This window comes from Cavia porcellus, unplaced genomic scaffold, assembly GCF_034190915.1.
Source record: "Cavia porcellus strain 051 isolate PalLab524CR breed Dunkin Hartley unplaced genomic scaffold, mCavPor4.1 scaffold_18, whole genome shotgun sequence".
Taxonomy (NCBI): domain Eukaryota; kingdom Metazoa; phylum Chordata; class Mammalia; order Rodentia; family Caviidae; genus Cavia; species Cavia porcellus.
This window is the reverse complement of record NW_026947501.1, coordinates 25,055,732-25,073,818: the sequence shown is the minus strand read 5'-3', so window position 1 is coordinate 25,073,818 and position 18,087 is coordinate 25,055,732. Positions and strand designations below refer to the sequence as shown.

The 18,087-nt window shown below is 47.2% G+C and overlaps 1 protein-coding gene across 3 annotated transcripts in view; it reads left to right on the top strand.

Annotated features, from left to right (window-relative positions):
• Positions 1–104: 104 nt before the first annotated feature.
• Positions 105–18,087, top strand: part of Cd207 (CD207 molecule) — a 53,994-nt gene continuing 36,011 nt past the window's right edge. Inside the window, exon 1 of one of the 3 annotated variants that reach the window (XM_063229571.1) lies at positions 105–385. Coding sequence is in view for 1 of the 3 variants with exons in the window: in XM_063229569.1 (XP_063085639.1) it covers positions 13,498–13,582 (85 nt within the window). In the remaining 2 variants the exon portion in view is untranslated. Of the gene's footprint in view, positions 386–9,426; positions 9,881–9,940; positions 13,583–18,087 lie in introns of those variants that run through there. The other 2 variants (XM_063229570.1, XM_063229569.1) reach the window with 2 other exon arrangements.

The window sequence follows — 18,087 nt, the reverse complement described above, 5'->3', positions numbered from 1 at the left end:
CCGCCCCCGCCCGGAGGCTCCTCCCCTCCCTGCTGATTGGGCCAGAGTCAGGGTTCTCGCGGTCCAGGCGACCTGCTCTGGCTCCGCCCCTGGGAGAGGAGGGGGAGAGGGAAGAGCAGGCGGAGGGGGCGGCGGTCCCCCTCCTCCACCTCAGATCCCGCCCGGCTCCGGGCTCCGCAGAGGGAGGCTGGGGCGACCCGGGAGTACCGGGAGTACCCTGCACCCTCTCCTAAAGTTTATCAGCCTCTTCCCCAACACCATCGCCCTAGGCGCCTCTCCGCTACGTGCGACCCCGGGGAAGCGCAGCCTCAGCTCTCCAGTCCGGTTCAGCTGGATCCATAAAGTGAGCGAGGAAGGCGACCGGCGGGACCTAGCAGAACTGGAGGTTGGACTTGCTAAAGCGCCGGGCGGGGGTGGGGTGGGGAGACGGGCAGAGAACCGGGTTCGGGGCGCCACTCCTCACATTCTTACCCGTAACCTCACTCCTGAACACTGAACGCAAGTCCCTCTCGGCTTTCTTGCGAGGGCTGCCTGGGGCGAGAGCCGGGTAAAAGAGCCCGAAGAGTGAGGCTGGGGGTGGGGACAGAGGTGCGCACGGATAGCGGAGTACAGTCCAGGGTGAGGATGAGACTTTGGTAGCCGGAAAACGCCAGACTGCACTACAACTCCGAGGTCATTACTTAGCTGCACCTAGAGAGTAGGCTAGAGCTCTGGCATTTATTTGGGGTTTCTCTCGAGGAGCTTCCTGCTCCTCTGTCTGGCCTCGGCGACCCGCCCCCGCTGGGCTGCGGAGAAGCGAAGCGCCGAGGTAAGCGCGCCTGCGAGCGCTGCAGGTCCAGCTGGGTTAAACTGAGCCGTGAAGGTCTCCAGGCGCTGGGCTTGGTTCTCTGAGGCGTGTGCGTCGGCAGCACTTGTTGGAGAGTCTAGCTTCTCTGTGGACAGGTGCCAGGCCGATTTCCCTCTTTAATTTAAAATAGGGATTGCAAGAAAAATTCCCGAGCCAAGTTGTGCGCATAAAAAGCGTGAGCGCGCCAGAGGGAGGGTGACTCCTCCCCTGACGTGCTCTAACTGCAGATGTCTCTTCCTTTGTCTGACCTGATGGTGGTGAGCCCACTTGCTTCTGTCCTAGGATCCTTTAAGTGTCTGTAAAAGTCAGACTGTGGGTATGTGCTCATAGTGAGCGTGTCTCTGGTGCAGCCTCCATGATTCCTGTGAGGGGTGTGTGTATACCTGAGTGGGGTCTGGGTGTACACGCAGACCTTAGGGTGTGCCCGGTGTGGATGTGACTAGTTGGGTGTGTGCACATGTCCGATCCCAAATGTAGCTTGCCAAAAAGGGAGCTGGGCAGATGATGCCTTTGTTTGGGATCTAAGAAAAGGGGAGGGCAAAGAGGGCTGGGGGAAGTTCCTGCTGGTCCACACTAACTGAAAGAAGGGGGAGAAAAGCGGGAGGGAGCGAGGAAGTACAGCCATGAAGCAGATGTGGGTGGGTGGCTGAAGAGGTGGATCTGCACCCTGCATACAGGGCAGAGAGTATAGAGGGAGAGTGATAGGGAATAACCAGGTGCTCAAGTTCGTGGCCCTTGGCACTCAGGCTGCTGAGGTGCGTGTAACAGGACAGGCAAAGACAGAAGTTTATGGAATTAGAGGAGGAGCCTGGAGAAAGAGGACCCAGCAGGGACTGAGCTTGGCTGAAGAGATCTGCACAACTATGTGCAGAGCTTCATACTCCCGCCCTGACCTGAAAGCAATCAGACTCCTCAGTGTCCCCCCACCCCACCCCAGATGTTGGTCACCCAGTCCTCTGGCCACCTATGCCCCTCAGTTCAGTTTTCCTCCTCTCCGAGTCTCCCAAGTTTGCTATTATCTCAGTCAAGTAAGATAAGTCTAGAATAGAAACTACAAGCAGGAAGCAGGCATTCAGCTTGACATCCCCATCCTTAATCCTCTCGGGTCCACCTGCCACACATGAGACCTGGGTTCCTATGGAAACAAAAATGGAGCAGCACCTGTTAGACCATGCCTGGTCCTGTTTTCACCATTGTAATTTTTCATCTCACTAATGGGATCTTTCTGTGCAGGTAGCTCAGGTCTCTGTCCTGGCATCCGTTTCCATGGCTGGGCTTCCAGGAGTACTTGTGGGGATCCAAGTGGGGTCACTCTCCTGGGAGAGGCTGTAGCCCCTCTCAGACTCAGACTCCTTTGGGCCTGGATCTGGGAGAGTTCTGGCTTCTACCAGTCCTTGGTTTCTGGAGAGCCCTGCAGGACCAGTCCATGTTGACTCTGGGGAGTTCCCTGCCTTCTTTCTCCGTGCCTTATATTCCTCCTTTCTCACATTCTTGGGGTAGGGATTCCCACTGTTGCTTCTGCCCACATGGATCTGGTGAAGAAGTCAGGGCTTTTGCCCACCAGGAGATCAGCATGCATGTAGGGATCCAGGATGAGTTTCCTGGGCAAGCACATGCACTGGCCCTGCAGAGACACCTTCTTGACTGAACTCACAGCAGCCAAGTTGTGGCTGAACTCACAACTGACTTCACAGCAGATTCTTGAACCCAGGCTTTAGAACTTCAGTCCCTTCTCTACCTTTGCTTTCTGGGCACCCAATCCTGAGATCCAGGTCCCTGCCCAGGTGGCTGGTTGTGTGGGGCCACTGAATGGGCTCTGACCATGTACCTTTTCATTCTGGAAAATCACATCCTGCCGCTCTACCTTCTGCTGGTGCAGGATAAGGAAGGCGTAGCTTACTTGTGCAGAGCTGCCGCCCTTTGGTGGGTATGCAATAGCAGGTGGGGGTGGGAGTGGAGCGGCAGTGGTTTGGAGAGCGCACACTGGGGCACTCTATGGGTGACCTCCCTGCCTCACTTAAGAGGGACACTGAACTGGAGACTAGTGAGACTGCTTGGCACAAATTTGCTGGGATAGATATTTCTTGTCAGGCTAACTGAGCCAGGGAGCCAGTGGCATATGCTTCCAGTCCTTGCTTTTAGTCCCTACCTGGGCTGCCCTGGTAGCCTAACCTGGCCGAAATCCTAGGGACCGAGAGAATTTCCTCTGCCTCTTTACCTTTTCTCCCATTCTGGAACTTGAGGGAACCTGAAGGCAGGCTATGAGGGTAGGGGGCAGATCCCAGCAGGTAAAGGGCAGGGCAGTGGGCAGTGACCTAAACTCAGTAACTCTGGCCCTGCTGCTGCTCCAGTGTGACAAAATCCATAAGTTGGCCGACCCTTTCTGGATACCACCAGGCTGCTAAGGCTCAGATGATGCTGATGTGATGCCTGGTGACAGTCTCTAGCCGGCTGGTCTGGTCTAAAGGAACCCATGGACTTCACTTTTCAGAAGCCCAGCCAGCTCTGGGTCCTGGGTCAGAGGCTGGTGGCTCACTCTGCAACCTCCAGGTGTTCCCTATCCAGAATAGGGCAAATCTTTTGGTTTTAGTGGGAAAAATGGGGAGAGTCGCAAGGAAGGAAGGCGAAGACAAATGGATAGTGTTTGTCTTCTCTCTCATCTTGCTCAGTAGTATCTACCGCCTTGTGATTCTCCGCTGCCATTTCAAGGTGTGGCCATTTGCAAAGACAGTTCAGCCCTGTCCATCTGTCTTCTCCTTTCCTCTTGGCTGATTAGTTGCGGGGAGGGACTTCTCCAGCCTCAGCGATGCTGGTAACTGAGTCCAGCTGCCCATGAATGAAGACCCTCGTCTTCCAATAAGGAAGAAGAGAGGGCCTGCCCTGCCCTTGGGTAGCAGAGATATTTGCGTAGGTGAGTGAAGGCACAGCCTAATTTGGGTCTTTGGAGTTTTCTAATACCTTTCTGCGGAGCCTGCTGATTCTCCATTGCCAGCTCGAGCTGGACGCTTCAGCATTTGTGTCAGATACTCAGAACCTGTGTCTGGCCCTTTTTTCTTTCTCTGTACCTTTCAAGATACTCTGATAGCACCAGGCAGTATCAAGCCAGTTCTTCAGGTCTGAACTTGGACCCAGCTCAGCCCGATTCGGCTCCTTCTTGCTGCTTGTCTCTAGCTGAGGTCAGTGTCTTTTCCAGTGGGTCACCAGTGTGGGATGAGCTCGCAATTACTGCCGTGGTTGTCTTTCTGAGCTCCCATTTCCTTCCTATCCCCTTGGGGGCTTCTTTCTCCTCCATACCTCTACTTTCTCTTCCAGGACATTTCCCCAGCCCTTACCTGGTACCTGGAGGCTCAGAAGCTTCAGGTTTCTCTGCCTTCCGCCACTTACTGTCTGCCTTGGTGATTTTGTCTTTCCTCTCTACTTGCTGGTTTGGGGACCCTCTTAAAGGTCCCTGTGAGGTCCTGGGGAGTACTTCCTTTGTCCCCAGAGAATCTAATCCCCAGGACTCTCATGGCTGGAATGGGAAATTCCCTGCAACTGAAGGGTATTAGGTGCTTGGGATAGATAGGATAAACTGCATGAAGACCTCAGTAGCTCAGGGAGCATGAGACCAAGCTGGCAGAAAGGATCTGCATCCTACTTCCTTCCTCTGCCTTTCCCCTGTGCTCTAACCTTAGGTACCTGGGAGCCTGACCTCTGCAGTAGCATGCTAATGAATGTCCCACCCTAACCCTCATTGTCACTATGTAGTGCAGGCTGGCCTTGAACTCATGGTGATCTTCTTGTGTCAGCCTGCCCAGTCCTGGGATTACAGGGGCATATGCCACACCCCGCAGGGGATTGACATTTTAAAATAAGGTGGGCTGCTACAGGAATTTTTAAATAATGGTCATGATTTTTGTAAAACAATATACATGCATTTATTTCAGAGGTGAGTAGCAGTGCTGAAATGGAGAGAGGGCAGTGACCTCACAAGCAGTTTCTTCTGGTGGTAGGACAGGTGCTCCCCACCATGGTAAAGTTTCTTAGTTCTGGCGCTTATCCCCGTTTTGGATTGCTGGCTGTCTTCAGGCTCAGCCACTGGCTCATTTCGGGTAACACAAAATGAGTGAAAGTATCCGTGACTGGGAGCAGGAATTTCTGTTTGAGCAGGAATCCTATAGGGAGCAGGTGATGGTGAATGGGGAACTTGAGAAATCACCCCTGTTTCAGGAGTAGGAACTCACATCTGCTGCTGGATTTCTGGTCTTGGGTCCAGCAAAACCAGCCACCTACTATGTCTGGATCTACCATGGATCTGCTACCTGTTATTTACTTTTGCTGGTCTTTATCCAAAGGGGTTCTTCAGCTAGCCTTCGGTGTTCTAAAGGATGTGCAACCTCAGCTTCTGTTTACATTTCACTGTAGCATCTCAGTCCTGGGTTTTGTGCATGTGGGCCTGAATTCTCCCATGTGGGGAAGCCCCCCCATATCTACCTGATTTGCTCTGTCTCTTCTGTTTGAGCAGGAATCCTAGCTAGGCTGCCAGAATAGTTAAGGTGGTCAATGTTTGTCTCCAGGGTGCCAGGAATGGTACAACGTGCTGGGACTTTTCTTGAGCTACTGAGTCCGGGGCTTCCCTGGGGAGCTGTGAGTCTAGGCCAGTCTGTAGAGGGGCATACTAGCAGGACCAGTGCTGACAGGTCTGACAAAACCCTGCAGCTATCTAACCAGGCAGGTGTAGAGCAGGCAGCACCCACTTTGGCTTTGGCTTTACTGGCACCCAGGGCCAGTAAAGGTTAAGAAAAAAAGATAAGGGCTGGGGATTTAGCTCAGCGGCATAAGCGCCTGCCTTGCAAGCGTGTGGTCATGAGTTCGATCCCTGGTACCGGTAAAAATACAAAAATACAAAAAAAGAAAGAAAGAAAGAAAAAAAGATAAAAGTTCTCCACACTCAATAACATATTACTCTACCCCGGAGAACTTAGAAAAAAAATAGTAACACTCAGCTGCAGGCCAAATGGCTTCCTAGTGGTCCTAGTGGTAGATGTCTATATATTTAAAAAGCTTCCAGGTCATAGCTGGTTGAGAGCTATAGAAATGGGGAAGAATGTGTGGGGGAGATGGCAGTGGGGTACGGGTGGGCAGGAACTGCCCACCTGGAGGTGGTTAGCCATAATCATTCTGGTCAGGGCTTTAGGTGCATGAGAAGGGGAGCGGCGAGCCAGGGCAGTGTGGCCTGGGAGGTGGGGGCCTCCTGATTGGAGACTGACCCTCTCCTGTCCAGATTTCTCCCAGCACCATCTCCCTTCTTTTCCTGGCAGTTCTAGAACCTTCCACCTCTGCTGCCTCTCCTCAAATCTACTGGGTTGGCCCCTCCTCCCTGGCCTCCTTTTGTCCTGTTCATTTGTTTATTGTAGACTTTCCTCCTGCCTCTCAGCCTCCTTTCCACAGTCTGCTCCTTCTTATCCCTGGCCCTGGAGCAGTTTCTTCTGGCGTCCTCCCCCAAAATGTCATTCTCTCCCCTGTCCTCCCTCTTTATTTCTTTATTTCCTCTCTTCACCCTCTCTCTGCTGGGATAGAGTTGCTCTCTATTAGCTGTCCATTTCCAGAAATTATAACCATGCTCATCATAGAGTTTAAATGAACTAAGAGATGAGAAGACTCAGAGTCTTGCAAAATGTGTTTTTTTTTTCTTTCTTAACAAACAAGATTCCTATATTCCTACCACATTCTGATTTTATGTGGACCATCCTCAGAATCACTCTTGTCTATTCTGAGCAAGCCATGCCGTGGCTAGTGCCTAAAATGGTGCTAGACCCACCATTTCATGAAATAGTCATGTAAGAATTTAGAATGGGGGCTCAGTTGCTCATTTTGCAAAAGGAACTGAGGCCCCGGCTGATTTATATTTAGTCAAACCCACATATGAGCCCCCAGGACTCTGCCAAGCTAAAAAATCTCTTCCCTGCCCTCTAACTCCATTCTGAAAAATGCTCCCTCTCGGCTCAAGGCTCTGTCCCTGCTGGCTCAGGCTGGATTTCAGCTCCTGCAGAGGCTTGGGAGAGGCTTTGGGATGAAGGGAAGTGGCCCTCAGAGAAAAGCTGTAGGCTCTGCAAGGGCTGACAGATCCTGGACTGTGAGAACATGGACCTGGCAGAACTGAGCCAAGCATGCATTTGCCATGCTGGGAAGCGGCCTCAGGTCTCAGAACTGTGTGTGGTGCTTAAAAAAAAAAATGTTGGTAACAGCAACAAAAATGTTGGTAACTGTTTTATTGATGTCTAATTTACATATCATACAGTTCACCCATTTAGATTGTGTGCAGTGTGTTTTAGTATAGTTACAGATATATGTAACTGTCACCACCATCAATTTTAAAACATTCTTATTACCTTAGAAAGAAACCCATGCCTCCCCTTTCAGCCCTAAGTAGCCATTAATATTTCTGCCTCTCTGTGAGTTTGCCTTTTCTCAACATTTTGTGTAAGTGGAGTGATATAATATGTGATCTTTGTGCCTGAGTTCTTTCACTTACCATGTTTCATTTATACTGTAGCATGTATCAGTATTTCTCTCCTTTTATGGCTGAATAATGTTCACTGTATGGTTAGAGCCACTTTTGTTATTACTTGACATTTGAGTTATTTTCCTCTCTTATGTGAAAGTGGTTGTTTTGGGTATCTAGCCAGTGGCTTGGCTGGGAAGATTTTTGGGGAGCAGCTGGAGGAACATGGAGACGCTCAAGGAAGCTGCATCTGATGGCTGGGTGTCTCCAGTTATCTTCTGGAAACCTCCTTTTCCAATTCTGCCTAATTTGAGGAGCAGCCATTAGAACTGCTGGGCTTGAAGGGATTACAGACTCTGGAGTGATGTTCACTTGTCTAAACTGGGTTCAAATCCAGGCTCTACCACTAACTTGTTGCTAATGGTTCACTTAGCTTTTCTGTGCTAAAGTCTATATTACTTAAATTGGAATAATATTAGAACCAACCTCTTGTCTAGCACTGAGTGCTAGAAAGAAAATTTAAGATGATACCATTTCAAGCTTAAAGCCAGAAGCATACCACAGTATAAGTCTGCTCCTCCCTAGCCCCATGAGGGTAAAGGAATAAGGTCAGCCACTGGTTAGCTGTGCCTAAAGAGGAGGAGGAAGAGAGATTTTTCAGCTGGAGGGTTGAATCTAGATTCTAGGCTCCCATGCTCAGCTGCCTGGGTGTCTGTTCCTGACAAGGGTATAGGAGAAACCAAGGTAGGACAGCAAACCTGCCAGTCTGGTCCATGTTTCTGCTTCCTAAAAGTGGGTAGAGAGGACAGTGAGCAGGGAGACCGAAACCCAAGCCCTTCTGTCACTGATCTGTCTTACAAACCGGACACAGGTTGCTTTTCTTTTTCTTGTGTTTCTTCTTTCCTTCTTTCATATGTCACACTTTTTATTACAACATGATCGTTTTTGTGAGGGTAGGGAGTTTGATCTTAAAACGATGTCCCATTTAAGGTTCTTTTATATAGAAATTGCCATCATGACTGATAGTGTCAACAACGCTATCTTTAGTGTTGAAAGACTCACATGGTAAACACAAAACTTCTACATTTATTCAGTAGTGTACATTCAACAGAAAACATCAAGGCATCAATCCTGTAACAGCTATTTCAGGATATACAGGTAACAGGAATGAACACTGAGGTACCAGGATAAACTGATGACACAATTAATGATACTCATTTGGCCTTCTTTTCAGAGGATTAGATTCATTACCAAAAGGTCCTTTAATACATACTGTTGTATCTGTGCTGCCATGTCACAATAATAGGCTTCCAAGGCAGATGAGATATATGGATGCCGAACGCCTCACAGAACTGTAATCAAGTGCAATTATAAATAACACTGAAAAAAGTTTACCATCTGACCAGTGGCTAATACTCTCAAGGCATTGAATTCGCTTATCCTCTGCAGTATTCTAAGCTATTCAAATTGACAATCACATCCATTGTAGGCTTGGAGCAAGGGAAGCATATAACCAGTTGTTTTGGCTAACCCGCGCAGCATTTCTGAGATTCCTTGTTTATAGTTCTATTAGGGCTTCCATTTGGAAGCCAGATTCTGACCTTTTCCAAGTCAGAGGTCCCGGTGGGCTTACTCAGTGTCCCTTCCTCCAAGATCTAGGGAAGAACAACCCAGGGCTATGGCTAGGAAGAATTCCAGCAGCAGGCGGGGAGACTGTGATGCCCTAATATTTTCTGGGAGCTATGGGAGCCATAGCCGAATACTCTACAGGGTGTATTTGGGGAGGGACCTGGAGCCTAGGTGAGTAGTCTTCATGTCCTTTGATACCTTTAAATTTGTAGAGTGTTACAGTTCAAATGAATCCAGTAAAATAAAATTTAAATGTGACTTGCATTTAAATCTCCTCTGCTCTCTGTGCCCATATTGATGTAATGGGTACATATGGCTTGTTTTTGTCTTTGTATCTGCAGGAACATTGTATATTCATGGTCATCAATTGGTCTCTTGTGTTCTAGCACTGAGGAACCCGTGGCCCAGATAGCCCAAGAAATGATCATTTGTGATCAGTGTCACCTACAGGTAGATCCAGGCTGAGCTTACCGATTAGAGCCACAAGGAACTGCATTGTCTCTGGCACCCTCTCCCCACACCCCCTCATCTTGTCATTGCAGGAGACCCACCTATTCTCTGGTTCAGTTGGATCTGGATTGGAGTGCCTGAGACCTCTCGGCTGCTTGCCCAGTGCCTGGGGTACAGAGAGGGGGTTACCCAGGACCTCGTGGAGTGATACAGGAAGCAGAAGCTTGGCAACTGGAGGAATTCTTTCTCCCTTGATCCTGGAAATAGACTTCCCAAATGAAAGGGTGAGGAGTGGAGAAACCATGTAACAGACCCTGTGGGATGGCTGTTGGACCTCTGTGGGAGGTGCTGCTCACTCGCTGAGACCCACTGCAGGTCCCAGCCTGCCCCAGGATGCTCCTGGGAATTTATAGCTACCGGGAACACTTTTCCAACGGATACTTCACTCTCTTTGGAGTTTCCATCATCTAGTAAGTATTTATTGAGCTCCTACTATATTCTAGGAAGTCTGTTGGGTGCTTGTGGACAATTATGAACCAAACAGATTGAAATCCCAGAAGTGATAACACATACATTTCTGGAGACGGCTAATTTCCCTTTGGGCAGTCTAATGCCTATATAGGATTAAGGCTTGGGACACCGAAGTTTGATCTTATAGGGCCTGCTGGTTCACACAGAGAGCACAAAGCCAGTCAGTGTCTTCAGTTTGTTTCCCTGCCTAGAAAATAGTCTCTGAAAATAACTCCTTACAAATTATCAGCCTGCTCTGTGCCCAGTGAGAGTTGGAAGAGAAACTGCCTCATGCTCGGTTCATTTGCCTTAAAAACAAAACAAACAGCCCGAGATAAACACAGACCCACGCCTTGGACGCGTGTGTGGGGTGTGTTTGTAAATGCTTGTTATATGAACTAATTTCATCAACTTTAAAAATCCTAATCAGTCTGTGCCGGCTGGCACAGGCGCTTAACCGCGGCTGTTTTGAAGCTAAGGCTTCTCAAATTCGAGGCCAGCCCGAGCTTTTTAGCAAGACTGTCCCAAAGTAAATAATCAGTTTTTTAAAAATAAAACATGCATCTGAGAAACAAAAATTCTGGAGAGCATATAGGACTTCAAAAGGACAAGTTCGTGTCTTTCCAAACCCAGTCAGTCCCAAACTGTTGCCCCATCGTGGATGGAAATCCACTCTCCCCTTTAAAAGCAGGGATGAAGCCACGGTGCCCGCTGCTCCTCCAGCCAAGCCGCCTGCGCTCCGGGCCGCCTCCTCCTTCCCCTGCTGCCGCGGGTCGCCGCGGGGAAGGTGCCTGCGGGCCACACGGCGTCGCCACTTTCCTGTGTTACCAAAGATCGCGATCTTTAGGCTTCTTTGAGAAACAAATGAAATAAATCGAAGGGAACCGAAGAAACAGAGCGAGGCTCTTTCCCGGGGCGGGAGCCGGCGCGAGGATGCGTCCAGCGCGGGATCTGCGGGCTCCGCGCCCGAGCCCGAGCCGCCCGTGTCAGCTGCGCCCGCGGGGAGAGGCGGCGGCGCAGCGGGGTCACCGGGAATTAGCGCGCCGGGCTGGGGCGAGGGATCGCCGCGGGGCCAGAGTTCGGGGCGGGATTAGCAGGTTCAAAAGCAGGTCAGGGAGAGCTGGAGCTAAGTGTGGCGGCGAGGTCAAGGTTCCCGGAGAGGCGGGCTCGGGCCGCGCGGAGCCGCAGCGCCGATCGCGGTGGCCGGGGCGCCCGGGGAGCCGCGTCCCCGGAGAGCGAGCGCGCGGAGGGCTCGACCCGGGTCTCGGGCCCGCCCGGGCTGCGCGCTCCGGCGGCCGCGGGCCAGGGACATCGCCCAGCCTGGGCCTTGGCCGAGGCCGAGCGGGCGGCGAGGTGACCCCCAGGGCGAATCCGAGACGGTGGCAAAGAAAGTGTGCGAGCTCCAGGCTCGGGCTTGCGGACGGACAGATCAGTGTTTACGGACTGGTCTCCCGGTTAAAAATCAACTTCCTTAATTTTTACACCACCTTCTGGCAAAGTAAAGCATCTCTTAGGCAAGCAAACGTTCCAATAAAAGACACCAGACTGCAAAGGAGGGTTTTTGTTTTTGCATTTTTTGTTGATTCTTTTGGGTCAAGAGCACGTCTCTCCCTTCCCCTGGCATCGTGATCTCCCTGAGGGACAACACTGGGACTGTGGCACCATTTGTGTGCAAAGGGTCGTGACCCAGTCCCCAACGCTCTGTGCGTCTGTGGGGTGCGGAGGGGGAATCTTCGCGGGCAGCCCAGCGGGACGAGCTTTTTCCTAGAGGGAAGTGAGTCGCAGTCTGCATGCCCACCACGCTTTTTAGGACAGTTTCTTCCTCTGTTCCTTGAGCTTTTGCTTCCTGTCTTTCAGAAGTCTTGGATACCCAAGGAGAACTTGGGGGTACTGTAGGACATGCTGTGTGTGCTCCACTCTGAAGTCCCCACCAAGGTGAATGATTTAAGAAAAAAACTGAAAGGCAGATGGATAGAAGAGCGCTCTCAGGGCCTCTGGGTGGCGGTGGCCCCGCCCCGTCGCCATCTCCGCGTCCCCAAGCCCGGTCCTTCCTCCCCAGGGACTCGCCTCTCCCTTCCCTGGTGTCAGCCTCGGCCTTCCCAAGGTTGCTGCCCGGGAAAGTGGACCCGTGGTGCATGGCCGTGCGGCTCAGCCTCTCCAACCTCCAGGGCGTGTGCAATGGGCCAGGCTGGTTTTAAGGAAGACCCAAGAGTCCACCTCTCTAGGGGCGAAGTTTGCAAATTTCGGGGGACAAGGTGACGGGAGAAGGCTGGGCGGACGCGGGGACGGCAAGAAGGGAAGCAGCAGGGAAGAGACGGAAGCCAGGCGAGAAATGGAAGAAGGCGCCAAGTGTGTGGGCGACGAGGACTGCAGAGCTGGGGTCCGGGGAAAGGGGGGCCGCCGAGTGGGCAGGGGCGGGGCCGGAAACCCGGAGGCCGCGCGCCACCCAAACAAAGCGCCGCCCGGCTGCGGCTCCCCCTCCCGCAGGTCTCCAGAATCCGTCTGTTAAGTGGGTCTTGCTGGGGATTTGGAGGTGACTAACGGGGAAACTGTGACAAAGGGACTGATGGCGGGAGAAAAGTCATTCATTCAACCTCTGGATCCGTCCAGCCTGACCTGGGTGGCCGTCAGCGAATTGATGCGTCGTGAGGGGGCCCTTTTACATCCTTCGGTCCAAGTGGACTTGGTGACTGTGGCTTTGCGTGGATCAAACCTGGAACTGCCACTCTCGGGCCTCAGTCCTCACTTGCTGGTCTGATTGCTAGCAATCCCCCCATTAGGAATGCATTCCTCTGGATACACCCCCCCACCCCCGTTTTAAAACCGTATAAACAATGTGGAGACTCCTCTTAAGGCTGCCGCTTCCGACCGCTGTTTATATATTTAAAGCAATGTTAGAATTAAAAGCAGAACAAATACCAGGATTCTCTCTCCCAAAGACCTCTTCAGTCATTTTTTACGTGCTTCCTGATTTTGCATAGCTTTAGCCCTGGCGATCTTGAGTTTTGTATGCAGATTTTTCTACGTGAGCTCGTCCCTCAATGTTTGCTGTGTGCTATGACCCTGAGAAATATACTTTTACGCGGAGGGTTAGTGTGGTATTGTTTTACTATATAATTACTTAAATCGTTCAGTGGTCAGACATTCCTAAGTGTTCACACATTTTCATTTTAAAACAACGCGCGGACCGATATCTTCAAATGTACAGATTTCTCCTTGGGGAGGATTATTTCCTTAGGATCCTTATTGGTTCAGCAGGATAGGGGCATTTTCACTTCTGCTAGTACATTGCCGAACTGCTTGCTAAAGCTACTTTCACGGGCATTTATTTTGCAGTCATGGGCAGAGCATAGTGTTAGTGCGTGATGTGAACAATTAGTCCTTGCCTTAAAACGCTTTCTCTGCACCCCAAACCTCTTCGGAGAGAGATGGGGAACAAAAATTAACTGCACGAAGTGGTGACACTTGGAGAGACGGGGAAGAGGACGCGATGGAAGCCTGAGGGCGGGATTTCTTTTCTCCTGGAGAAAGTCAGGTGAGACTTGCCGTGAAGGTGAAGCCCAGACGCCCGACTGCGATGGCCTGGCAGAAACCTGCGTGCAGAGGCCTCGAGGTTTCCTGGGTTGGAGAGATGCACACTGGTGGCGAATGCATTTCAGAGCGTGAGTACAGGTGGCTGCTGGAAACTTGACAGCCTCACCATTGGGCATTTCTATTATTTTATAAGGTTGCTTTCTTAATAGAGGCACAACTACATAATCGTTATTGTTTTACGTTGTGTTTGGTCAAAAGGGGGTTTATATTTCCTTATTTTAAATTATTAAGTGCTTTAAGAAATGTCTTTCTCTAAGCCACAGTAATAGATATTGTAAATAATAACAGTGCATATGTTATTTCGCCTTTGTCATAATGAGAATATATTCACCTAAAATTCATTCATTTAAAAATTGTAAGTTAACACAAACTGGTGAGTCCTCCTGCCAGAAGGAGCATGGCTTATAGTTAGAAAGTTGTATATGCAAACTATGTTTTTAGCCATGGTGAGTCATACTGGCGTTCTACTCTGCAAATCGCCTTTATGTTTTTTCCCTTTACTGGGAATTGAACTCTGAGCCTTGTGTGTGCCAGGTAAATGTCCTACCATCCACTTATTATTTTTTTTTTTAACAAGACTTAACAATAGGCTGTGGTCTTCTTACTTTGTGGACATAACTTTATTTCATTTTTAATCATTGGATAAAATAAAGGATGTTTCCCTATTTTCTCTCTACTTTAGAAGTTGTACAAGTAATACATAAATGTATTTTTTATCATAAAATGGAAAAAATGCCAAAGTATAAAGATAAAATATAAAGTCTTTCTTTATGCTTGCCTCTATTTCTGCAAACTCAAAGGTGTAAGATATGAAATTTTGGGGGTTTTTTTCCCTGCTAGATCTCTTCTCTCCTTTCCAAAAATATTGTGTATTTATTCTCTTTAGCCTGAATATTCCCATTCTTCTCCTTCCTGCACCTTTATCCCCAAAACCCCCAAATTCTGTTTTTGTTGTTGATGTATGGTCTCACAAAATATGCATTGTTTTTTGTGCATGTGTTTTAAATTCAATTATATAATGCTAGGCTTTATAGGTGATTTGTTTTCAAAATTGTTAAAACATTGTTTTAAAATAGCCTCATTTGACTTATCATTTTCTTTCTCCACATATTTATAAAGTTGTTTTTACGAGGCATTTGACAATAAGCTGCAGACATCATGCCTCTTGAATGCTTTTGTGTATATTTCCTAAGAGGAGGATCTTCATTTATATGGCCACAAGGCAAGGATCAGAATCAGGAAATCCAGCACCGACACAGTGCTATGACATAATCTCCAGATTTTATGCTAATTGTCTTGGTAATATTCTTCTTATTTTATTTTTCTGGCCAGGATTTAATCCAGTATTATTAACTGCATTTAATTTTCAAGATTTTGTTAATTTGCTTCAGCTGGAACAGTTTATTTACTTTGTCTTTACAAGAGACATTTAAAAATATAGGCTAATTATTTTTATATATGTTATGATTTCTTCTACTTCAAACAATCTAAAACTTAGAGATCTGTACAAAGAACTCCCCTCTTCCTTCCCTGACCTATTTGAGCATAAATTACTGATATAATATTTTATTCTGTATTTCTAACAAACAGGGATCATTACATAATCATAATGGAATCATCAAAATCAAAAAATTAACACTATCCTAAAATGAAAACAATGCCAAAGTATAAAGGTAAAACATGAAGTCTTTCTTTGTGCTTAGCTTAGCCATTGAAATTTAGCTGTCTAAATCTTGCCAGTGATTAAGAAAATTTTCCTAATTTCAGTTGAGATTCATTCAGTTGAGATTATGTTTTGCATTTAGTTGCCAGCCTCTTTAGTCTCTCTCAGTTTGTGATAGTTTTCGCCTTTGCTTGAGTTTCAGGGCCAGTTATTATACACAATTTCTTTCAGTGTGGATTTTCCTGCTATTTTCTCATGATTCAATTCACGTTATGCACCTTGGTAGGAACATCTCAGAAGTTTTGCTGAGTTTTCTCATTGTATTCTCTCAGGTGGGACTTGATTCTTTTCCATGTTTGCTAACTTGGATCAGTTGAGTAAGATGGTGTTTTTCAAGTTTCTCTCTATCAAGTTATTATGTTTTCCTTTATAATTAATAAGCATTTTACAAGAAGGAAATTTTGAGACTATGTATATATCCTGCTCCTCATCATACTGTGGTTGTTTATTTTGATAACAAATGGATTAATATCTTATTCATTGGCTCTAATTTGTTATTTTCATTGCTTATTTTATTGTCCTAAATGTGGGAGTCCCTTTGAGATGTTTTCTTTGTAAAAGCTTTATTGAGATATAATTTGTGTAGCAACCTACTTAAGGTACACTATTCAGTGGCTTTTTTGGTATAGCCACTGAGTAGTACAAGCCATCTGTACAATCAATTTTAGAACATTTTCATCCTTTCAAAAATAAGCCTTGTATACTTTAACCATCACCTTTCAGCCCCCCATACCTTCTAGCCTTAGGTAACTTTTAGTCTGTATTCTATCTTTATAGTTTTGCTATTCTAAAGATTCATATGATATGAATATAATACATGTTTTTTTTGTGACTGGTCTGTCTCACTTAGACTCATAATCCTTTCTAAGTTCATTTATATTGTAGCATTTATCAGCATTTCATCCTTTTATGGCTAAATAACATTCTGCTATATGAGCATATTGCATTTTATACTTACCCATCAGTTGACAGACATTTGGATGGAAGTTTGGTTATTAAAAATAATATAGTCATGAAAGTCATTGTAAAAGTTTTTGTGTGGTTATATTTCATTTGTCCGAGGCATATAATTATATGTGACACTGCTGTCAGCCTATCATGTGTTTTACTTTTTGAAAGATTGCTACTCTTTTTTTTCTCCCAAAGTGGCTGTGATATTTTTACTTTTCCCCTCAGCAGCGAATAAAAGGTTTGCATTTCTCCACATATTCACCAACACTTTCTATTATCTGTCTTTCTGATTACAGCCATTCTAGTGGGGATGAAGTACTATTTCATTGTGGTTTTGACTTGCATTTCATGTTTAGGTCTTTATTTATTGGCCATTTATTGGCCGTTTGTGAAGAAAGGTCTATTCATCCTCTTGCCTACTTTTTTCCTGTGGTTCTGGGGATTGAACTCTCGACCTCATGCTTGCCAGGCAGGCATTTATGCCACTGAGCTAAATTGCAGCCCCTTTTGCTCACTTTTATATTTGATCGTCTTTATGTCATTTGAGCTTTTAACATGTATATTATACATAGATAAAAATAGCTTAGCCATTATGTGATTAATAAATTTTCTCTCATTCTGTAGGTTGTGATTCATTTCCTTCCTTCTCAGACTCAGCCCTCCCCAGTACTGGAGATCCTTGAACCCAGGCGGACTGAACCTGGCACCTTCACACTGAGCTATAACCCCACCTCTTAAAATTTTGAGCCAAGGTCTTGATAAGTTGCCCAAGTTGGGTTTGGCTTTGTGATCCTCTTGCCTGAGTCCCTTCGGGTGCTGGGATTCTAGGCATGTGCCGCCATGCCTCCCTGTCTTCACTTTTCTTGATAGTATTTTTTGAAACACATTAAACAAAATTCAATTTATTTGTTTTTGTCTTCTATTGCTTGTGCTTCTGATATATGTAGAGAGCCATTACCAAATCTCAGGGTATTAAGATTTAGACCTATATATCCTCCTAAGAGTTTTATAGTCTTGGTTTGCTCACATGTAGGTCTTTGATTAGTTTTGAGTTAATGTTAATGATGCATGAATCCAACTTGGTCATTCTGCTTGTGGATGACCAGTGATTTCAACATTGTTTTAAACAAAGACTGTCCTCCCCCTACTGAGCTGTCTTGGTACCCTTGTCAGAGATTCCTGTTTCTTTAAATGCAGCTCTGTCATTTTTGGAGTATTTCCTTGCTTTCTAGCATATGACAGCAATTTCATGTTATAGTTTTCCATATTCTACCTTTTGAATCAGCCATTTATTTCTCCCTAAAGATTCTTGGCTCTTCTAGTAAGTAATATTTCTTCAAAAGTTATTTAGAAGTTACTGAGATCTGGAGCCTACTTAGGGTCATTCGTGTTGAGGGTTGTAGCCCTGAGACCCTCTCAATAGACAGGGCCAGAGAGTGTGTCTATGCATTTATACACATTTGCATTTATGTTTATTGAGACCCATTAATTCACACCAGTAACTCCAGTTCCAATTCAAATGCAGAGCTCTTTATCATTTTCTTAAAACTACTTTTGCAATTATTTTCCCCTCCTTCTCTGCCAGTGAGAAACTTGGCTTCTTGTTATTTTCACTATGTGTATTTGACAGTGAGATTCCTGTTGTCACCTTGCCCCATTGTGGAGCTTCTCACTCATGCGGGATTGGACATCTACTGTGACACTGCAGATGTCCCCCAGCTCTCATAGATCCCAGCACCCACACTAGGTCACTGACACACATAGTCTCTCCATTGTGAGAATGTCTGGCCTTGGTCAGCCCCACCTAGTGGCTTCTGGGTGGAGTTTTCAGGAAGGGAAGGGAAGGGAAGGGAAGGGGAGGGGAGGGGAAGAGAGGGGAGGGGAGGGAAAGGGAGGGGA